At 35.4% G+C, this 20,789-nt stretch overlaps 2 protein-coding genes across 2 annotated transcripts; both read right to left on the reverse strand.

Annotated features, from left to right (window-relative positions):
• Positions 1–4,733: 4,733 nt before the first annotated feature.
• On the reverse strand, positions 4,734–12,096 carry LOC114721707 (protein EARLY FLOWERING 5-like). The gene is given in 10 exon segments (XM_028907555.1): positions 4,734–5,385; positions 7,264–7,794; positions 8,003–8,454; positions 8,560–8,641; positions 8,790–8,859; positions 8,957–9,006; positions 9,239–9,324; positions 10,336–10,362; positions 10,365–10,428; positions 11,733–12,096. Coding segments are annotated over 10 exon segments (1,662 nt in total). The 5' UTR covers positions 11,814–12,096; the 3' UTR covers positions 4,734–5,166.
• Positions 12,097–14,519: 2,423 nt separating this feature from the next.
• On the reverse strand, positions 14,520–17,327 carry LOC114721706 (protein NUCLEAR FUSION DEFECTIVE 4-like). Its single transcript, XM_028907554.1, has 2 exons — positions 16,594–17,327; positions 14,520–15,972 (listed from the first exon to the last, which is right to left on the reverse strand). Exons 1-2 carry the CDS (start codon positions 17,077–17,079, stop codon positions 14,815–14,817), a joined length of 1,644 nt encoding a protein of 547 aa, XP_028763387.1. The 5' UTR covers positions 17,080–17,327; the 3' UTR covers positions 14,520–14,814.
• Between the last annotated feature and the right edge of the window lie 3,462 nt (positions 17,328–20,789).

The following is a 20,789-nucleotide window of genomic DNA, read 5'->3' on the forward strand; positions in this document are numbered from 1 at the left end:
AATTCGCACGTCTCATCTGAAAATTAAATCGTACTACTTTTTTTTTTTTAAGTAAAAAGGAATTCATTAATCAAGGAAATATGTACAGTACGAAAAGAGAACAACGGAAAGAAAGAAAGCAACCCCGGGCACCGGGCTTGCTACATCACGTCAAAAGATTACAAAAGTTATTGGCCTTCATAATGTGATTGGCAAAGAAATCGTACTATTCACTGACTCAAACAATGTATGTTATTAAAATATTTATATCACATATATAGATTTGAAGCAAGCCTCCTGATACAGAGAAAATGAGATGAAAAGTGAGTAGAAAATTGAGACCCTTGTATATAACCAAGAAAAAATTGGAGCAGAAAAAGACCACCTGTTTGTATAGTTATGCGCAACAAAATGAAAATCGACACTAAGACCCAACAATAAGGATGTGCGACAGATTAGAAAGCTTCTTCAAGCAGACTTGATGCCGTCTTAAGCTCTTTAGCTTAGCTTCTTTTGTCAAGTTTGTAACTTGCCCAGCTTATTTTTTTAAAAAAAAAAGGTTCCTGAAACTCAAAAGGTATAACCGAAACAGGAAACTCCAGCAATGGGTGGACGTGAAAAATCAGAATGAAACATTCTCATACATGAACATAAGGAGTCCAGAATTGGCTGATTCTTTCACATCTATGATTAAGTGTGAAAGGCCTAACAAACATTAATAGAAACGAGTTCCTGCAAATTCTGCATTGATAAACTCAACTGTTCTTGCAGAGAATTGCTTCAAGATTTGGAACCCATGCATGAGAATTAAACACTCAGCCCTTAGGTCATGCAAGGAATATATGCAAGGACAAATGTATCAGGTGAATAACAAGGGAACCATTAGAAATTTTAAAATATCAACAGCCTTTACGCCCGTAATCTCAGAACATGAATTACGCTTTCTCCTCGGGACGGCGTCAACCTAAGGGTAGCACTTGTATGCCTACAAATAAATTTGAGTGGGAAAAGAAAAAAGTACTCTGCATTGAGACCTTTCAGCTTCAACAATATTGAAAGGAGGGAGGAAACCTTCCAATTAAAATTACAAGTTAATTATGCGTTGCATCAAGCATTCAGTTTCCTCTTTATGCATAAATTCAAATACAATGTAACTATCGTTAGTAAAAGTGTACTGTGCTCCAAAACCTGTATCAATTTCATAAATAAAACCCACTCAATTATTCTACGAATGTCGTCTTTTACTCCTCCTTTTCTTGCTTATCAGTTTTAAACATTGAACCCTTCAGTACGCAGGCACAAACGGTGTGCCTCAATCCATTTTGCACAAGCTGATTCACCATGCTCTACTATGCATTCATCTCGCAGTCTTTTAGTGTCTGGGCAAGCACAACAGAGTTTCTTCTTTGGTTTTGACTCTGCACCAGTTGCGATGGTTGCTGAGCCTTGGCTTTGCTGTGACCCTTGCAAACCCAAGGCGGGGGAAGCATTTTGCAGTTCCATACTTGAACCCTAGTGAACTACAAACCAAAGAGTGGGGAAAATAGAACTACATAAGTCAGATAAACAGGAAAAACAGAGAAGTAAATAAAAACTAAAGAAGTTTATATCGAAACAAGATTTACGCTATGTACTCGTCTAACACAGGCTAGGAAGCATGGACACGGGACTTGACACTGAAACTGGCATGACGACATTGAAAGTAATTTAAAGAATAATTTCAAGTGTCAAGTTATGTCTAGGACAATGTCCTGCAAGTGTCGAACATGCTCTTTCAAAAGTTATGCTTCCATAGAACAAAGGCGGTGATTCGTATTTTCTTTCCTCGGGTGATATAGTATAATTGGCACAAGTGACATAATATTTGTAGCAGTTATAACCACATTAATTGCCAGAGAGACGGTAATATGGTGTTACTTAATCTAATGTAGAATTGAAGTTCCTGTCGTTCTCAAATCTCAAAAGAAACGAGTATTGCCAAATAGATGGGGTGAAATCTATAGTTTTTCCCTCCTCATGGAAGGAGGCTACAGTGCAACAGGTCGAGAGAGTAGTTTCACCCGTAATTCCACGCCAGAGACATGCCTCCAGGAGAAAGAAAGAGCTACAATGACTGAAATATCAATACTATACCACTATGGCTACTGATCGCAGGGTGAGGGAAGGGGGAGAGAGAGACGAGACGAACAGGGATTATGCATAAACACAAATCATTAAACCCGAAATATGAGTCCGCATTCCAATAAACTAACACAAAATCAACTCACTAAACGAAAACAATCCCAAGGCTTCAATTTGCATCAACAAAAAACAATTCTGATAGGATCAAAAAGAGGGGCATTTGAGGTGGTGCGGGAATAAATGATTCGGAAAGAAAGCAGAAGAAGATAATCGGCGTCAACAAAGATGAGATTACCTAAAACCTCCAGATGGTTTGAGGACTCTTCTCGAGCTTCTTGTCGGCGGCTAATGCCTGAAGATTCTGCAGCGTTTACGTTCCGGAGGAAATAGATTAGATTTATGGTTATATTAAGCAGGCAAAAAAAAAAAGTTCTATGATTAAGAAATTTTTTTGGCCAAAGAAAGATATTACTAATATTACTTTTTAAAACAATCATAAAGAAATTAAAACAATCATAATTCATCAGCTAATATTCCTTTTTAAATATAATATTACTTCTGATCTTTAATATAAGAGCTAGTTGATTAATTTGAGTAGATTAAGGAAACTAGTTAAGTTAGTTATTTGTAATAAATAATTGTTGTCTTTCCTAAAATATTCTTGCTAATCAAGTATATTGGCTAGAACTACTAAGAACTACTTCGGGGAAAAATAGACAAATGTAAGAGACAAAGTGAATTGAGTTTTATAATTAGGATCAAAATAAAAATCAAATAAGTTCTTATATTAAGGACAGTAGGTATTATATGTAAAAATGATTAAAAAAAAAGTTCAAATTCATTAGAAAATACAAATGAATTTTTGTTGGGAAAATTGGGAATAAATTCCTAATTGAAAATTTAATTGGCAAATGGGACCTAAGGACTTTGTGTAACTTAACTTTTTTTGTGTGCAATTTATCTTTCCATGTATACAATAATATTCCTTTGTGCGATGTGTAGCTTGATTTCCTTTTGTGCAAGTAAAATTTTTTTATGTACAAATCATCTTCCCTATATGCAAACTAATCTCTTATCTTCAAATAGTTTTGTGCAAATCATCTTTTTTTTTTGTAACTTATCTTCTTTTGTGTGTAATTAATCTTTTCTTGTGCAATCAATCATCCTAAAAATTATTTGTCAATTAAATTTGTGATAAGGGATTTTCCCTAATTTTTCTTTTTTTGTTTATGGTTATTTCTTTCAGTGATTATTAATAAGAATAAAGATTTATAAACCAATAATAACTAAAATTGCAATATTTATTTTAACATTGATCAGCAATAATAATTTTTTTGGTATGATACTAGTATGATAATTTTAAAGTTTTTTTTTAATATATTTTACTATTTAAAAATACGATACAATCATTTTTATTATTTTTATATGAGAGATATTATGGAGATTTTTCATATTCTTATTTTCCTCTTTTTTTCATCTTTTACACGAATCAAATAATTTTTTTAATTGTTTTTTAAGCATGTTAAACGTCTGGCTCAACGAAAATTTTCTCTCTCATTTCGTTCCATTTTTTGCTTTCTCTCTCGTGTTCCCCAATCTGGTGTTTGTTGTGAAAATGTACAAGAGGCTTACATGATAGTTAAGCCTAAAATTGTATTACTGTTTTGTGGCTTTTATTGAAAGAATTGGGCAAAAAATTTCTTCAAGAAGTCATACTAAATTCTATTTTTGTGCAAGTTAAGCCGGAGAGTTGTTTAGTGTCGGCGAAGATGAGGAGTAAAGTCAATACTCGCATTACCCGCTTGCACAAATGTTGATTTGATTGAGTTTGATGGTCGACGACCATTCGTCCATTTGGTGCATATAAAAATAGGGAGGGAGGAAACGCGTCTCACCAAACGAAGACAAAAGGCTCCTTTTCCAATTTTTCTATTCTACATCCCTGCCTTTTGATAAAAACATCCCTTCCAATTCCCCCAACCTCATCCTCTCAAGCTCCAAATCTCAGTAGTAATAATAATAGCAGTTGCAGGAGCAGCGATGATGATGATGATGATGATGATGATGATGATGATGATGATGAACACTTCATAATTTTGTTGAATTCAAAAATTCCCAGTTTCAAACAGCAAGAAGCATTGACTTTCACCCCAAAAAGAATCAACTTAAATGAATGGATCGTTTTCATATAAAAGAATTGTGATCAGATAGTTGAAAAGTCAACCCCACATGAAAAAGGTAAGCTTGTCTGGTCAGAAACTCATTCATCTCACAATTCAAATCCGCAAACAAGGTCAAATTAGTTAAAATTAATTATGAAAATCACCTTTTGAAACCTTTGATTTGACAATCACATCCAGAGTAGTTAGCAATATTCTCGCCATAAACTGAGTCCACTTCAATAACGTCAGTGGTCGGTAGAATTGTAACGTGAAAATACCTTTTTTAAGTGCTCGTGTTTTCCAGACACCCAGCTCAAACTTCTCAAATAGACTTTGGGAAACTTCAAAACCTGCTCTAAAAGAACATGACAACCTATCGTGCATGCTAAAGAACAGAAACAGTAAAGTCCAGAAGATCAATATGGTAATTAAAAGGTAACTAACTATAAAGCAGTGACAATTTTTATAACATGAATGAAATATACTTCTATACTCTTGCATTTTGCCCGCTCCACTGCCCTTAAGAACATTGCCCCCGTTGCGTCATATTAACCACCGAGTTAGTTTAAATCGATGTCTTGTAACTAAAAACAATATGAAGCAACAATTCGTTTTAATAAATAGACTATCCATCAGCTCAAAAAAAAAAAAAAAGACTATCAGAGACACAGAAAGGGAGTAAATCAATAAAAAAGTCAGCTCTCAGAATCATGTTCCGCTGAAAAAGCTAGTTTTGTTTACTTTCTCCTGCCTTGAGCATGATAATGAAGTCAACAAACAGAGGACAGCAAACAACTCTACCCTCCGCATCAGGTCCGCTCAAAAGCTAGTCATGTTTTTTTTCCTTTCACACTTGAGCGTGGTTTCTTTCTACTCCCCCAATTTCTAACCCCTTGCATTTATCTCAGCCATCGAGGGCTCCAAGGGCCTTCATGTCCTCTAAGAAAGCCATATATGAGTCATCAATGCTCTGTCCTTTTGGTGCTGATGACGAGCTTACTGACTCTGACTTCACAATAGTTGGTGCCGATGTTCCAGCAACTGTTGCAGAGTTCGATGCTGCTGGTTTTGGTTTTTGCTTGGGCGCTGCAATTTCTCTTCTCACTCGAACAGATGCAGGAACCTAAACAAAAAACATGGGGAGAAAAATGATGCAAGTTATTGCATATGAGTAAGTCTTTTGCTCAGTCACACCAGACCCAAGAAACTATTACATTAAGAGCTACTTCCATGTATCGCACGACTTTTGAATTCACAAGATCAGCCATTCTTAGGCATATGATACTACCATTCAGGGGGTGTTTGGATGAGGCAAAACTATGGTTTGGAGAATAGCTTTTAGAGAATAGATTCTGGAGAGAATAGATTCTGAAAGAATAGATTTTTTGAAAAAGTGATTCTGATAAAGTGAAAGTGTTTGGATAATTATTGTCAGAAATGCTTTTTGATATGTAGAAATTACTAAAAAAGACATAAGTTTAAATGATAATTACATGTAAGATATATTTCATAATATATTTTATTTGAAGTAATAAATTTATTAATAATATATATTTTGGCAATATAATAAATAAGACATAAATAATATAATTAATAAAAAATTAAAGTGTATATATATTAATAAAATAATTAAATATGTTTTTAGGAAAATGATTTACTTTGCCAAAAATATTTCTTAAAAATTTTAAAGATGAAATCCCATATTTTTTTTTTCACAAAATTAAATAACCACACAAAAAAATTTCATATTAATTGTCTTAATAATAGAGGTTGCAACAAAATATATTTGTCCAAGTAGTTTTTTTTAACAACACATTCCATTATCTGAAAAGAAAAGAGAAAATAAAAGGGACATGATTATTCTTGTATATAGTGAATAATTTGATCTCTTATGGAATCACAAAGCCAAGCCATGTGAAATGAAGATCTATTGATGAAGGTATTAAGACCTTGTCTATATATTAACTTTCTAATTAGGTTTTACATTAATGACCGGAACAATAATCTTACATTTAAGACCAATATTAAATCTCCAATCAGGTCCTACATTAAAAACCGAAATAATAAATTTATTAATTTTTTTTTGCCAACATAATAAACAATGTATAAAAACATATATTAATTACTATATCCAGTTATAAATGTAAGAGTTAGTTGACTAATTTGAGTAAATTAAAAAAATAAGTTAAGTTAATTATTTATAATAAATAGGTGTTGCCTTTTCTACAATATCCCTATTAATCAAGTTTATTGGTTATAACTTAAAAAACGATAGACAAATATGAGAAATAAAGTAGACTGAGGTTTTATATTTAGGACCAAATAAAAATCAAATGAGGTGTTATATTAAAAACAAGATGTGGTAATTTTTTATATGTGTATATATAATTATAAAATATAAGATTATGTTTTTAGAAAACTAAATAATTATTTTCAACCAAAAAAAAAAAAAAAAACCATACGTAAGGGGTTGGGGGAGAACCACTCAAAAAGCAAAAATTTTTAGCTTATTACAAAACCTTGGTTTTGATAGGCAAACCATGGTTTTGTCATAAAACCATGATTTTAAAAAATTGATAGGTGTTTGGGTAATTTTTTCCCAAACCATGGTTTAGACAATCACCCAAACACCCCCTCAGTCTTATGCAGTTGAAATGGATACCAGACAAATGGTTTGTTCAATTTTTTATCATCTGGGTTTCTGAAATCAAAATTGCATAGTTTTTGCACCATTGCTAAGTTTATACAACCTTTTTTATTAGATAAAACAAATTAGTCCCTACATAAAATTGTGGCCAAAACTCTTGGCCCAATAAGCCAGTTGGATGTTAGAAAGCGATTTGACTAAAGCAATTTTTAAATCCTTGCTGAAGCACAAATACAACACTATTCTGATCCCAAATAGCAGCATTCCATTGGTCTGATTTCATAAAGTTAACGAGAAAGAAAATGGAGTCAAGATAACAGCATAAAGGACTAATAAAAGAGCAATTGGTCTTACCATGGCCGTAAGTTCTGGAGTGTGCTGAGCCAGTGGTCTCTTAACAACAGTTGAAGCAGCAGATTTAACATACGATGGTTTCTGTGGTGGGGGTGGCCTCATAGCCGCATGATCCTCCTCCTGGAAGCTAGGAGGAGGACCAGGAGGAAGTGGAGGTCTCATCATTGGAGGTGGCCCAGGGGGAGGGCCATAAGGTGGCCTTGGAATCATCGGGACCATCATTCCAGGAGGTGGTGCTTGACCTGGGAGTCCGGGGGGAGGTAAAGGAGGTCTCATATCAGGAGGGGGTGGTGGGGGCGGTGCAAATCGAGATGTTCCGGGGGGTAAAACATCAGGCTGTAAGGTTGGAATTAATGTGGGTCCTGGAACTAAAGGCTGTTGCCTTGGAGGGGGCCCAGGGACCATTGTAGGGATCTCCTGGCTCGCCAAAGTGTTTTTATTATCAGCATTAGAAGAAGGGCCATCTGACTGACTAGCACCAGACTTTGGTGGCATTCCACTTGGTGGTGGAGGCGGCGGAGGACGAGACACCTAAATTTTAGAGAATAAGTCACCACACAGGAAGTTGCAGCTTAGTACAATAATATCAATTCCTAGTTTTAAAATTCAGTATTTAGACACATAACGTCTAACAATTTCTGCTTGGCAGCCAAATTAGGAAGTCCACTAACTTTCCTAAAACAAATAAAACCCTTTACCAATCAACACGTCTGTCACAAATTCAGTTCCATGCCTTTACTAACAAAGAATAAGTTGCTAAGCTTACCTGAGCACGCTCCTCCAAAGATGAATCATCTAACAAGGAAGATTGATTTCTCTCTTCACTTCCACTCGTTCCAGGTACTGGTGGCTGAGACTGTTGGAGGGGCGGAGGTGGAGGGGGTATAGGGCGGTTAGCAACTAGCTCTTTAGGTGGAGGTCCAGGAGGTGGGGGTGGCAAAGGAGGTGGTGGCAATGATGTAGGCACATTAGCAGTAGCAGGCTTAGGTGGCATGGGAGGTGGTGGAGGTAAAGGCAAAGAATCAGGTAAAACTGAGCCTTCAGCTGAACTACCACCGCTAGTATCAGGCAAGGGAGGTGGAGGAGGAAGTGGGGGAGGAGGAGGAACAGCTAACACATCATCCTCTGATTCTGACTTTGAGGATGATGCTGCATTACTTGATGAAGCACCAGACAAGGGAATTCTGGGTCCTGTAGTTCAACACAAAGGTAAATCAAATAAAGAGAGCCAGCAAATGCAAACCATCAACAATCTCAATCCATGGCATAGGCAGGTATAAAAGAAGTTCAACATACCTACAGATGATTTAAACATGGGAGGTTTCCCTGGTGGCGGAGCGCCAGTGGGGTTTAGTGTTGGATGATAGTAAACAGAGTCCTGTTGCAAAAATCAGTACAATGTTTGTATCCCAAAAAAACGGTACAATGTCAGTCAGGAATGTTTACAACAGCCCCGAAACTGGAGCTTTCCATTTTTTGGAAGCTGGAAAAGAGAGAGACAGATATGTAAACAACTTATATCCTACCTCAGGCTTTGGATGCTTGACTCTCTCTTCTTCTTCTGCAGTTGTTCGTCTTCGGGGAAGACCCAAATGACTGACCAAAAGAAATGCTACGATTGATGAGCTAACCAAACATTACTTGGAATTTGGAGTTAAATTCAGCTTCTAAAATATCAGAAGACACTTCTTACCTGAACATAACAGGGGTCTCGCCCTTCTCCCGCATTTTCTCTTCATATTCCTGACCAAACAAAAAAGGAACTAGACAATCAATAATGAATAACAATAATAATTTCAGGGGAAAACTGCAAGCAGCTTTAAAAATTAAAGGGAATGTGGATCCAGAGACTAATATTTTCTCTATCCAGAAGAGGAGAGAGAATGTCTACTCAGATTCCGATTGCTTTTATTTGCAATATTAATTCATGACTTCTCCAAATAGGCAACAAAAAGATGACATAACATCTTGGTACCTTCCTCTTCTTTAACACAAGGTTAAGTGTGTCCTGAAGCTGTCTCTTCTTATGCTTTCTTGCCTTGTCCAAAGCACCATCAGCCTCTGCCATAATCACCAATGCACAGTTACTTTAGACAGGTAAAAGGTTAAATATGATACTTGATGAATACTAGTAAATACATTATAAGATGCTAGCAAAACAAAATCCTTTAGTAACTGATCAGCATGACCAGATCAAAAATTTAAGGGAAAAAAGAAAAGAAGTGAACGAGACAAGGAAACATAAGGACAGGGTTGGGGGGAAAAAAAGAATGGAACCACCCAATAAATACCTATGAGTGCTCTGTTTCCTCTCTGAACATAACCCAGAACACCAAACAAAGCACAAAATACCTATGTATTGCACACCTTGAGCTATACATGACTTAGAACAAATCTGAACCCCAAAAAAAAAAAAAAAAAATTGTACTTTTCTGTGTATTAAAACAATTAGCTCATTTGAGTCCTACAACAGAACATGTGCATATAGGGTAAAATAGGGAGATGTCCATGCTCCATGCAATTTGCAAAGCCAAAGGAACATTCGCATTCATTTTATGATAGAATTGACCTTTGGAAGAATTCAAAAAAGGTTGCCACTAGCCAGTAAAGTGGTGCATGGGGAGCACTTTATCATCTTGTTTCCATTCCCCCCATATTCATATTCTGATCTTATAGAACTCTATAAGAGCTCTATAAGCATTGGGTTGAAGCATTTGTTACTTTGTTGACGTAGTATTTGAGTATGACTCACTTATCTTCTGTGACAACATTTTTCAAATTAAAAAAAAAAAATCCTGAGCAAAACTCTTAATAGTTCTTGATACTTGATACTCATATCAGCAATGAGTACTCGACCAAATCATATCTTACAACATCTCAAATTCCGGAGAACCATTAAATCCACTAACTTCATAAATTCAAAAAGGGGACAAAAGATCACATAATCCTTCTTCAATGCCTCATAAATTTGTTGCGTGCACCTTTAAAAGTCAAGGCAAGCATCACTTGCACGGGGGAAAACTCAACTTCACAGCCACAGGATGGGAAAAACCATGAAAAAGTATGACTTACTCATCATTTCCAAGTTCTCAATCTGCTTTTAAGTTGTTCAGGATCCTTCTTCAAAATCCCCACTTCCCTCACCTTCTTTCTTTCCTTCTTGTTCTGGTCAATAGAAAGAGCCAATTAAAAAGGGGCGAAAAACATGAATAGTGATCATTTATTAAATCCTTCTAAAACACAAGCAAGAGAAAATAAAAACACAGACACAGGGGAGCTGAGAAACGGGCAGATCTTAAAGAAAGAAATGTTATAGAGTGAATGAAATAAATAGTAAAAGAAAATGTCTGCTTTAAGGAAAAATGAAATATAAGAAAACAAAGTAGCTTCTATTTTACTGAAATAACCAGTTGGATAAAAACTAAATGGATTTTCAAATAACTGGTTTGGCAGCCTACTTAATAATGGCATATAGCCATCCACATGACAAAATCAATTCTTTTAAGAGAAGGAAGTCAAGTTACCAAACAAAACTAGGCAACTATTTTACCACCTCTAAATGCCATTGGGATTAGGGTATGACTGATATCTATTGGCTGACACTATTAACCACCACTGACCAATCGTCCTTTACTCAAATATATAAATTAAATATGTCAAAGTATTTATCCTCCTAAAGCTACCTTCACATTCACCTCATACTCCACAAAATAACTAAAGTGAAGGAATCTTAGCTGGATATGCTCACATGGACAATAAGTCCAGTGCTGCAAAATACCAAGTAAAAGTAGATCACCCTACAACCTTTTCAAAACAGAGGCACCCATTCAATTACTGGTTCATTCGCACTCATAAGCAAATAATAATGAAGATTGCCAAAAAAAAAAAAGTGAGGGGAGAAGGGGAGTAAAATGAGCAGCAGTGCCAACTTCTAAAAGGGAAAAGGAAATGATACTGCCAACTATTTTCCTTGAAAATATCCATGAACACCTATTTCTTAATGCAGCAAAGGTTAAATCTAATTAACTTAACTCAAGCCAACAGCCCAGAGAAATTTGAATTCCACTACTGCTATTCAGGAAAACTCCAAAAACTACACCAAAGAGATTGGGAGATCGCACGAAATTATGCCAAGAAACTAAGCACAATAATTTGACATGTTATGCTTTCGCTGCACATGGAGGAAGCAGGGGAATGACAACTCCATTCGGATGATTATCACGACAACCTCGAGAAATTTAAATGAAAATAGGTACAGATACGAAGCATAAACGAAGACAGTCTTAGAGAATTTGTTCTACACGCAGAAAAATGGTAATCGAAAGAACAGTTGCTCGGAAGAATAAACCAGGAAAACAATTCGGGATAAGCACGACAATCTAAACACGAGAGATAATCAACCAAAAAACAGAAGACGGGCACGAGAATGAAAACCCAGGAGAAAAGGAATAGCTCATAAAAGTAAATACCCTTTTCAATTCCTTCTTACGAAGCTCCTTGCGATAGGCATCGGTGGGGTTCATGACCTTGCCTCCCTTCGTGGTCTTCATTTTGAAGAGAGATTAATGAGCCTCTGAGAACGTTCCGATTCTTCTTATTGTTCGCCTCGGAGCTTCTTATTCTAACCTTCCTGGTTTTCCTTTTCGTGCCACTTCTTCTTCTAATCTGATTTCAAAATCTCAAAGCAACACAGAGACAACGTCACAGAGCTAGACGAGAACCATCACATTGAGGCTGGAATCCAATTTGGGGATTTTTATGTATACTGTTAACTCTCCGATCATCGACTTGATTTCCCGACCCTTCCCAAATCCCCTTGTCCCCAGGACTCCTATGGTCGTCACTCTAGATGGGCTTCAGTCTAGGCCCGTTTTAGATCATCACACATATCCGACGTCACAGAAATTCAATATTATCATCAACAAAATTGTTTGGGACTTGTTAAAAAAATTGTTTGGGCCTGTGGACGGAGCATGAGGATTTTTTTTTTTGAGCCGGTGAAATTTACGACTTGGAATCGACAAATTTTATATTTTACGCTTGGTGTTGACGTTGACATTTTTATATTACTACTCTTCTGATATTAAATATAAGGCTCTTATATTAGTATATATAAGGGTTTTATATTTAGGACCGAAGGAGTATATTATTTCATATTAATTCATCAAGGTAAAATTTTTATTTTTCAAATTATGTGCTATTTTATTGTTTCCACAAATAATTTCTATAATTTTTAAGAAAGTAGGTTTTCTTCATTTTACTGTCAATATTTTAAGTTTAAAAACTTAAGACACAAGATAAAAATAATAAATTTAAAAATTTTAGATTAGGACCACATTTGTTTAGCGCAGAGTACAAAATAATTAAAAGAAATTATTTATTTTTAGATGGCAGACACATTCCCAAATATGATCCAAAAAAATTATTTAGTACAAAACTGTTAACAAGTCACACCATTCATGCTTTTTTTCAACAAAAATTTATACTCCATTCTATCCCAAATATGTGAATTATCTTTGCAAGGATTTGAGCTTTTTTAGTTTAAAAAAAAATGAAGAAGGTGAAGATAATGGCTTAGTGTAATTTTTTTAAAAAAATGGCCTAGTGGATTTACCCAAGCAATACACCTCTTTTCTGTCTAGAATTACAATAAATAATCTTGCCAATACATATAGGAGTGTTATATAAAGCTAATTTTTGAAAGGGTTAAGGTGCATCTAGCATTTTAAAATATTTTCTTAGGTGCACAATATTTTTTGATACATCCAATACTCTAAAATATATTTTTAGATACGTCCAGCATCTAAAAATATTTTTTGGGACATCTAGCACCAAAGCAAAAAAAAAAAAAAAAAATTCAGAGTGTGGAAAGCACTTAGAAAATATTTTGAGGTATTGGATGTACTAAGAAATATTTTGAGATATTAGATACACCTTAACTCATTCTTGAAGTCTTACATATGCTTTTTTCCTATAAAGGGCTAGAAATTTTTATATTAGTTAATTAACTTTAATTTTATTGTCTTTAGAATAGCTTCATTTGAACTTTATTACTATTTTTTTGTTTAGCTTGCTCTTGAAATATTGGAAATAGTTAATTATGTTACAATTTGTATGCTTAGTTATGGACTTCATTGTAAAGAAGAAAGATGAAGGTAATGGCAAAAGTTCGTATGTGATGTAAAGGGGCGTGAAAAAGACAATAAAAATTAAAAATCAGGCCAAAAAAACATAAAAAGACAATAAAAAGGCTGGCTTAGTAGATTTATACTAGTACTAAAAACACACCTCTTTTCTTTTCCACAAAAAAAAAAAAAACTGACACGGGAGACAGTAACCACTAACCAATGAGCCAACACATATATCTCAAGATTTGAGCTTTACAAGGACTTGACCATTGATGGTGGAGATAGTAATGGAATATAAAAATTATATATTTTAAGAAAACTTCGTATAAAAAGAAATCAATTTATCTTATATCTTATATTTATGGTAAAACAAATTTATCTATCTTATATATTTAGTTAAGATAGAGCAAGAACTTGTTTGAGTTCCGGATGCAGATGCACTTAAGAAAATACTTTAGATACTAGATGCACCTTAACCTTATATTTTAAGTTAGCAAGTGGGTGTTTTTATTACAATAGCAAGTTGTCATCTAGTTTCATTCTAGCTAAGAAAGCCAAATTTTAATTTTGCTTTATATTTTATCAGCAAGTTCCATCAAAATTACTTGATATGAAAGAAATCTTTGCATATGTACTGCAGACTTGATGAATGAATTTTTTTAAGATGTGATCTCACCATCCCTCTCCCTGCTTCGGCTTCCCCAGACTTCCCCCTCAACTTTCTCATGCTCCATTCAGTTTCTGTTCTCTGCCCCCTCCATTGTGGTTGTTTCTCCCTTCTGCCTCTGTTTCTCCCTCCCTTCTTCTCCGTTTCTGCACCTCTCTCCCCCATAAGTTCTCTCTGTTTCTATCTCTTTTCCCTTGAATCATTCCTGCTTGCATTTGAACAAGTGTGTGACATCAGATGGTGTTCAAACCTAGTTAATTCTCTTCTTAAGCTTTTTGTACTCCTTTTACATTTCAAAAATATTATGCTTTTTCATTTTACAAACCCCTGGTTGTATAACAGTCATCTTAAGCACAGTACTAACTACTAACTGATTGGCTAAGAATGTTTTTTTTTTTTTAAGTACAAACTATCTTCCCCTTGAATGGGAAGGCAAAGTAAGACAAGAAAGTGATGCAGAATAACAAAGCCAACTCAAAATCCATGCTCACTAATCAAAGACAAGACAGTGGTCGATGAACATCTAAAACTGACAAACAAACGACTTGTCTTCTTTTTATTTTGATAACATCACAAATGTAATACATAGAATACACATCTCATTTCAGTCTAACAGACAAACCCCTAGAAGATTACAGCACATTTCTGCATTTAGGAAAGACACGAGAGTGATTTTCTCAGCCTCTACCTGATTCTCAAATGCTGGCAAATACATTCTTAGTTATTTTGAAGAATGTCGTAACCTTCTGAGAACAACTAGCTCATAGAATCTTCTAGTCCGGAAATATAGAGCCAGCCCAACCAAAAGGTAATAAAAGTCACAGCTGCCAGGATCAGAAAAGATGACATGAAACAGTGGATGCCAAAGCATGAGTTATCTTCCGTACTGGCATGCTTGTCGTAAATATATCCAACAACCCTCACCGAGAGTATATAAGATCCAAGCGGACTTGCCGCAGCAATGGTATTAAAAATGGTACCCATGTGCTTTACACCAAATATTTCGGAAGTGATTGTGGGCATCAATGACCAATTTGCACCATAACAGATGCCCACAAGGACCGGACCCAAATATAAATTTCCTCGGAATCCAGAAGCTATGATTAAATGTCCAAGAATCATAACTCCCAGAGTTGCTGCCATTAACAAGGGCCTTGGCCAACCTTTTCTGTGCATGATATAATCCGAAACATAGCCTCCTCCAAAACGGCCCAGAAAATTCCACATGCTCCACAATGACACCAAATTATTGATCTCAACAATACTGTAGCCAAGAGATTGCCCTATTTGGCTCATGTTGTTTATCGTTGCCAATCCAGAGCCCAACCCAGATATCATTGTTATAAACAACATCCAAAATTCAACAGTGCACATGGCACGCAAGAGGTTCTTTTCTTCTTCACCAGGAAGCATATCATCTGAAGTTGACTGTAACCGCCTCTCATCACTAGGTAGCTCCTGATATTCCATATTATCCCCTGCTGGCAGATGACTGGAGGATGTAATTAACTTAGGGATGTTTGTTAAAGGAGGACATCTCTCAGGTGAGCAGTTTTGCAAAAACCTCCGCGAGTCCTCCCAATGGGCTTTGGTAGCAATTCCAAAGGGTGATGCTAGTAGAACAATCAGGATTACAAAAGTGAAAATACGTGCCCAAGACGGAAATATGAGGATGTTTTGTAAAACTATAATCAACATGAGATAAGCAACAATAGTCAGGGTAACAACAAAGAAACCATTGAATTGCCTCTCGTAATCACCATCATGCGCTTCATAAATCCTCACTAAAAACATTAACGATAGGCAGATGAATGTAGGTAGGCAAGCAAGCATCAGGAGGTAGGTGGTTGGGTCGCCGTCACAAAAAGTGTGATACATTTGGATCAGGATAGCTCCACTAAGTCCCAGAAATCCCTGGTTAAAGAAAAAAGGCATAATATTTTTCTCAGGATTACACTAAGTAAATAGCATATGGCAAAACTTAAGGGCTTCGTGAAGTTTCTGTAATGCATGTTATCAAAAGAAGCACAACCGTTCAGGAACTTAGGCATGCATTGAATCATCAAACTACGCCTCCATCAAAAGTGACTAAGGGAGGAAAGAAAAAGGTGATATTCACCCGATAAGCAGTACATCAAGAAATATAATTAGAGACATTAGTTTTCTCTCATCGTAATGGGAAGATATGTGAGATGCCAGTTGAGCTTAGAATTTGGGTAGTAGATGAACTTGCTAGCTAAAACGAAACAGAGCATGTTAAAGCAGAACTTGTTAACGTGCAGTAAATTTAACTAAAGAAATTGCAGAGAATCATTTGAGATAGAAGAAGCAGGTAAGAATTTCGTCAGAAGGGGATTTGACAAGTCTGTAAAGGTTTATTATATATATTCAAGCGATATCATCTAAAGTTCTAAACTGCGTTCCACTTGACAATAGCCAAAGACAGCAGCAATTCAACAACGACCAGTCCGCAATGAGCCCAGAAAACTCAAATTAATAATCTCAAAATATCAAGAAGAAGGGAAGAAAAAAAACCTTCATGATGCCCACGATAGTGCCGCTATACTCGGGGAAATTGCGCAGGCCTGTGACCACATTCGTTGTGTTCAAGAAAGTCTGGCCATTAGAACCCAACCAAGCGAAGAAGCACATAACAGCCACGGGTGGCCGACCGATCAAACCGACAACCGCCGCCCAGAGGAAGATGAAACCAACAAAACACTGAATGGCGCCGGCCGCATGCACCACCCACGGACCACCGAACGATCTCCATTTCGATTTCGAATGGGAAGCTCGAGGGGGACCGTACGGTGTGACGGCGGAGAACAACAAGCCGGAGAGGATGCCAAAGTTAGCGCCGATATCTTTGAAAACAGAGACGGTGTCGAGTGTGGATTGGTCATAGCCCTGAGTGGATTTGAGAACAGGAGAGTAGATGCTGAAGGTATAGGATGCACCACAGCTCCATTGAATCCATATGCTAGCAGCAGCAGCCACCCATCGATTGGTCAACCACTCCATTTTTTATTGCTTCGATGGATTTGTGGAGATTTTGAAGGTTGGTGGTCAACCGAAAATCTTCGAATTTCCTTGCTGACGCTGTTGGTGTGGAATTTTGATGGAAAATTTCGGGTATATATAGAATTTGGGGCGTCCACTTATCCAGGAGTTAATGGAATTCGTCCCCAACTTGGCCATCCCAATCATGTAGTGCCGTCGAACTCCGCCGGGGTTTATCAACGGCGGGGTCGTGTGATGAGCACGAATGATTCACCTTCCGGCGCTGGGCCCCATCCGGGCAAGTTAATTCATTTCCAATGCCAACATCTTCAATGATTGCCACAAATATTTTAAAGTTTAAACTGGAATTGCCCAGTATTGCACGGATATATGGTTTTTGGCTTTTTGCCTAAACGCACCCACAGCGACACAAAATGCCGTGACAAGGAAAATTGTGAGCAAAGTACACTTATACCCTTTATTTTATCTTAATTACAAAAATCCCACATCTCGCCTAAAATCAATAGAGGTGTACGAGTGCTAATACACACTAGTATATTGCTTTTCCTTTTAAAATTCAATTTTCATTTAGCTAATCATTAATTGATTATTAAGTTTAGGGGTGAGCAAGCTATCCACTACCTGCATGATCTGCCCACTACTCATACTACCTCCGATCCTAATTATAAGAGTTAATTGACTAATTTGAGGAGATTAAGGAAGTAAGTTGAGTTAGTTATTTGTCCTAAATAGGTGTTGTCTTTCCTAAAATATCATTGCTAATCAAGTGTATTGACTAGGACTATTATTGTTAGAAAGGTTACTTTGGAAAAAAATATAAATATGAGAGATAAGTGGATTGGAGTCTTATATTTAGGACCAAAATAAAAGTCAAACAAGGTCTTATATTAAGGACCGGAAGTAGTATTTTTTAGGCCGTTTAAACCAGCTCATTAAGAGCCTGAAACGGACAAACTTAAACAGGTTATATGGAATATGGATAGGTAACAGGTAAAGGCATGGCTGCCCGTATCCGCCTATTTACACATAATTTTTTTTATTTTTGTTTATTTCTATCTAGTTTATGATCAAGTATATTAGTAACGTAGCAAAAGATGAAATGAAGGTGCAGGTATATTAGCCTCCTTCAGTTAATCATTAACCAATATAATTTAATTCTTATTAGAGATGCATTAAGAATAAATTAGGTGACGTCAAGTTAAAATTTATCTCAAGAGTTCATAAATGCAAGTCTATTGCATATTTCCAAAACTCATCCAAACAATTTCATTTAGAAATTAGAAAACCTATTATTTGGGTTTTCTGAGAAGTATTTTCCTCAACTTTTCAATACACATCATATCACATTTGTGCCGAAAACACTGGCTCAAATTAATCAAGAGACAGAACTTCTTGATGGAAAACTTTACGTGTACGGATCCATTGCCATCATGGTTAATGATTATTATTGCTTGAGTATTTTCCTGTTTAATGTGATTATCATTATGAGAATACCTAGATTCTCTGCTAGTTCTTGTGTGTTGTAATACTGTCTAACAGGGGGGAAAAAAGCTTCAATTAAACAAGCTAGTCAAGAAGCCATGAAAACTCGTTTATTTAGAGGAAACTCATTTATAATAGGCTTAAATAGGTTCTGTATAAGTACAGGCTATCCTTACCTATTTGATCTTAAATGAGTGGACTGCGGGCACACTGTTAAGCTGCCCAACCCACCTATTGCATTGTCCTATTAAGTTACATATTCTGAATCAATACACTCCTCTTTAGCATAAATGTTATTTAAGAATTATTTACAATACAAAAAATAAGTAATGCATGTATTATTAAAATTGTTAGTCATATTTTTAAAATTTTTACCTATGCAAACTTATTTAGTTAATTTTTCCAAATTTTAATTTATAAGCCGGCTAAAATAATATTTTAAATACACATGTAAAAAAATATTCATCTACAAGTTTATTAGATAAAAATGGACCAATATCATTTTCTTAAAAAAAATCATTAATTTCAAATTTCAAAAACCAAAATCAAAATAAGTTCAATTTAAAAAAATTAAAATGAGATCAAATTTAAAAATTTCAAGATAATATTAATAATTTTAAATATCAGCATTAACTAAAGAATTTCTGTCTCATTGACACCAAAAAGGGGAAGAAAGAGCTGAGAAGTGTAAATATTCATGGAAGATTTAGGCTGAAAGATCAATAACGGTCATTCCAAAAAGAAGCAATAGCCAATAATATCTTCTTTTACCCCTTGCTTGGATTGAAAGAAAATTAGGGAGGAAAGAAAACTAGAGAGAAAAATATGAAGAGAAATAAGTTTTCTCTTGTTTGGATAGGGAAGAAAATGTGGGAGGAAGGAAAAACAGAGGAGAAAATAAAGTGGTCCCATGCCTCATTTTCTCTCCCAATTTTCTCTCCATACATGGAGAGATTTGGGAAGGAAAATAAGATTTCCATGACTGCCCCTCCTCTCTCTTGCTCTCTATATTTAATTTTCTTCTATTATATTTAAAAAGTTATTCACTTTTTATTTTTTATCTTAAAACAGTATTTTTATTAAATAATTTGGTTTTAAAACATAATAATCTGAAAATATATATAAACCAAATAATTTGATTTTAAATTATTTGATAATGCTAATGTTAGTATAATTTTTCTATTGCAATATTTAATTTAATTTAATTTTAAATTATGATATACTATTTTGATAAGAACATTTTAGTTATTTAGATATTTGCTAACTTTTTCTCTCTCTATTTTCTCTCATCCATTCAAGTAAGAGGGATGATAACAATTTCTCTCTATTTTTTTCTTTTATTTTTTTTCTTCTCAACTTTTCTTTCTATCTTGGCAGAGTCTTAAAGAAAGATGCCATTTTTTATTTTTCTCGTTCTTCTCCCACCCAACGTATCCTCTTGGAGTCTTGGGATTAGTTTGAGGCACAGATGAGAGAGGAAGAGGATTGAAGGCCATGCCGGATTAGGTAAAATTGTCGGAAATGGAAACTAGGCGGCGGCAGCAGCAACAACAACAAAATTGTAAGAAAGGATTTGGAGGCATTCACGTGACATCAGAATCTCAATCAGACATTCATTCATTTCTGCCTCAACAATTATTCTCTCTCACTCTCAGTCTCGCCCATCTTTTCCCGGCGTCCACCATCGCATCTATGCCCTCCATTATTTGTTCTTGTTATTATTTTCTACCTGCCCCTTCCTCCTGACCCATCTTCACTTATTTTGCCCCCCTCATTATTTCTTCTCCATATATACTAGCAATGCACATGTATATTTGTCCCAATTTTTTTTTTCTAAAGCATAGATATCTTTTTATTGTTGACAATCCTATTTGTCACAAATTAAATTAATCTTTTTTTCTTCCTAAGCACATACATTTTCATATTGGAGTCAATCATATTCAAAGTATTGTGGACATTAAATATAGATACTTTTTCTAACAAAAGATTTGAATGTTGGCTCGTCATGTCATAAGATATTAATTCCTTCTTATAGACTCAACTCTGTTGATAATAGGATTAATCTAATTAAGTAGACATGTTTTCATTATTTTGCACAAAATTAAAAGACAATAAATCTTTGCATATGTTTGCATCTTCATTCTATAAACTTTCATGAGAACTCTGTCATGTCTAATGCACCGTTAGACATTAAATGCAAGCATGTCAAGAATTTAAATGTTGATTTG

Source organism: Neltuma alba, unplaced genomic scaffold (assembly GCF_004799145.2).
Source record: "Neltuma alba isolate B1F8T4 unplaced genomic scaffold, ASM479914v2 tig00012062_pilon, whole genome shotgun sequence".
In the NCBI taxonomy this organism is placed as follows: domain Eukaryota; kingdom Viridiplantae; phylum Streptophyta; class Magnoliopsida; order Fabales; family Fabaceae; genus Neltuma; species Neltuma alba.

Coding starts and splice junctions, on each gene's coding strand:
- LOC114721706 (XM_028907554.1), bottom strand. CDS start 17,079: ATGGAGTGGTTGACCAATCGATGGGTGGCTGCTGCTGCTAGCATATGG. Junction 15,973..16,593: donor CTATCGTGGGCATCATGAAG/GTTTTTTTTCTT, acceptor TTCTTTAACCAG/GGATTTCTGGGACTTAGTGG.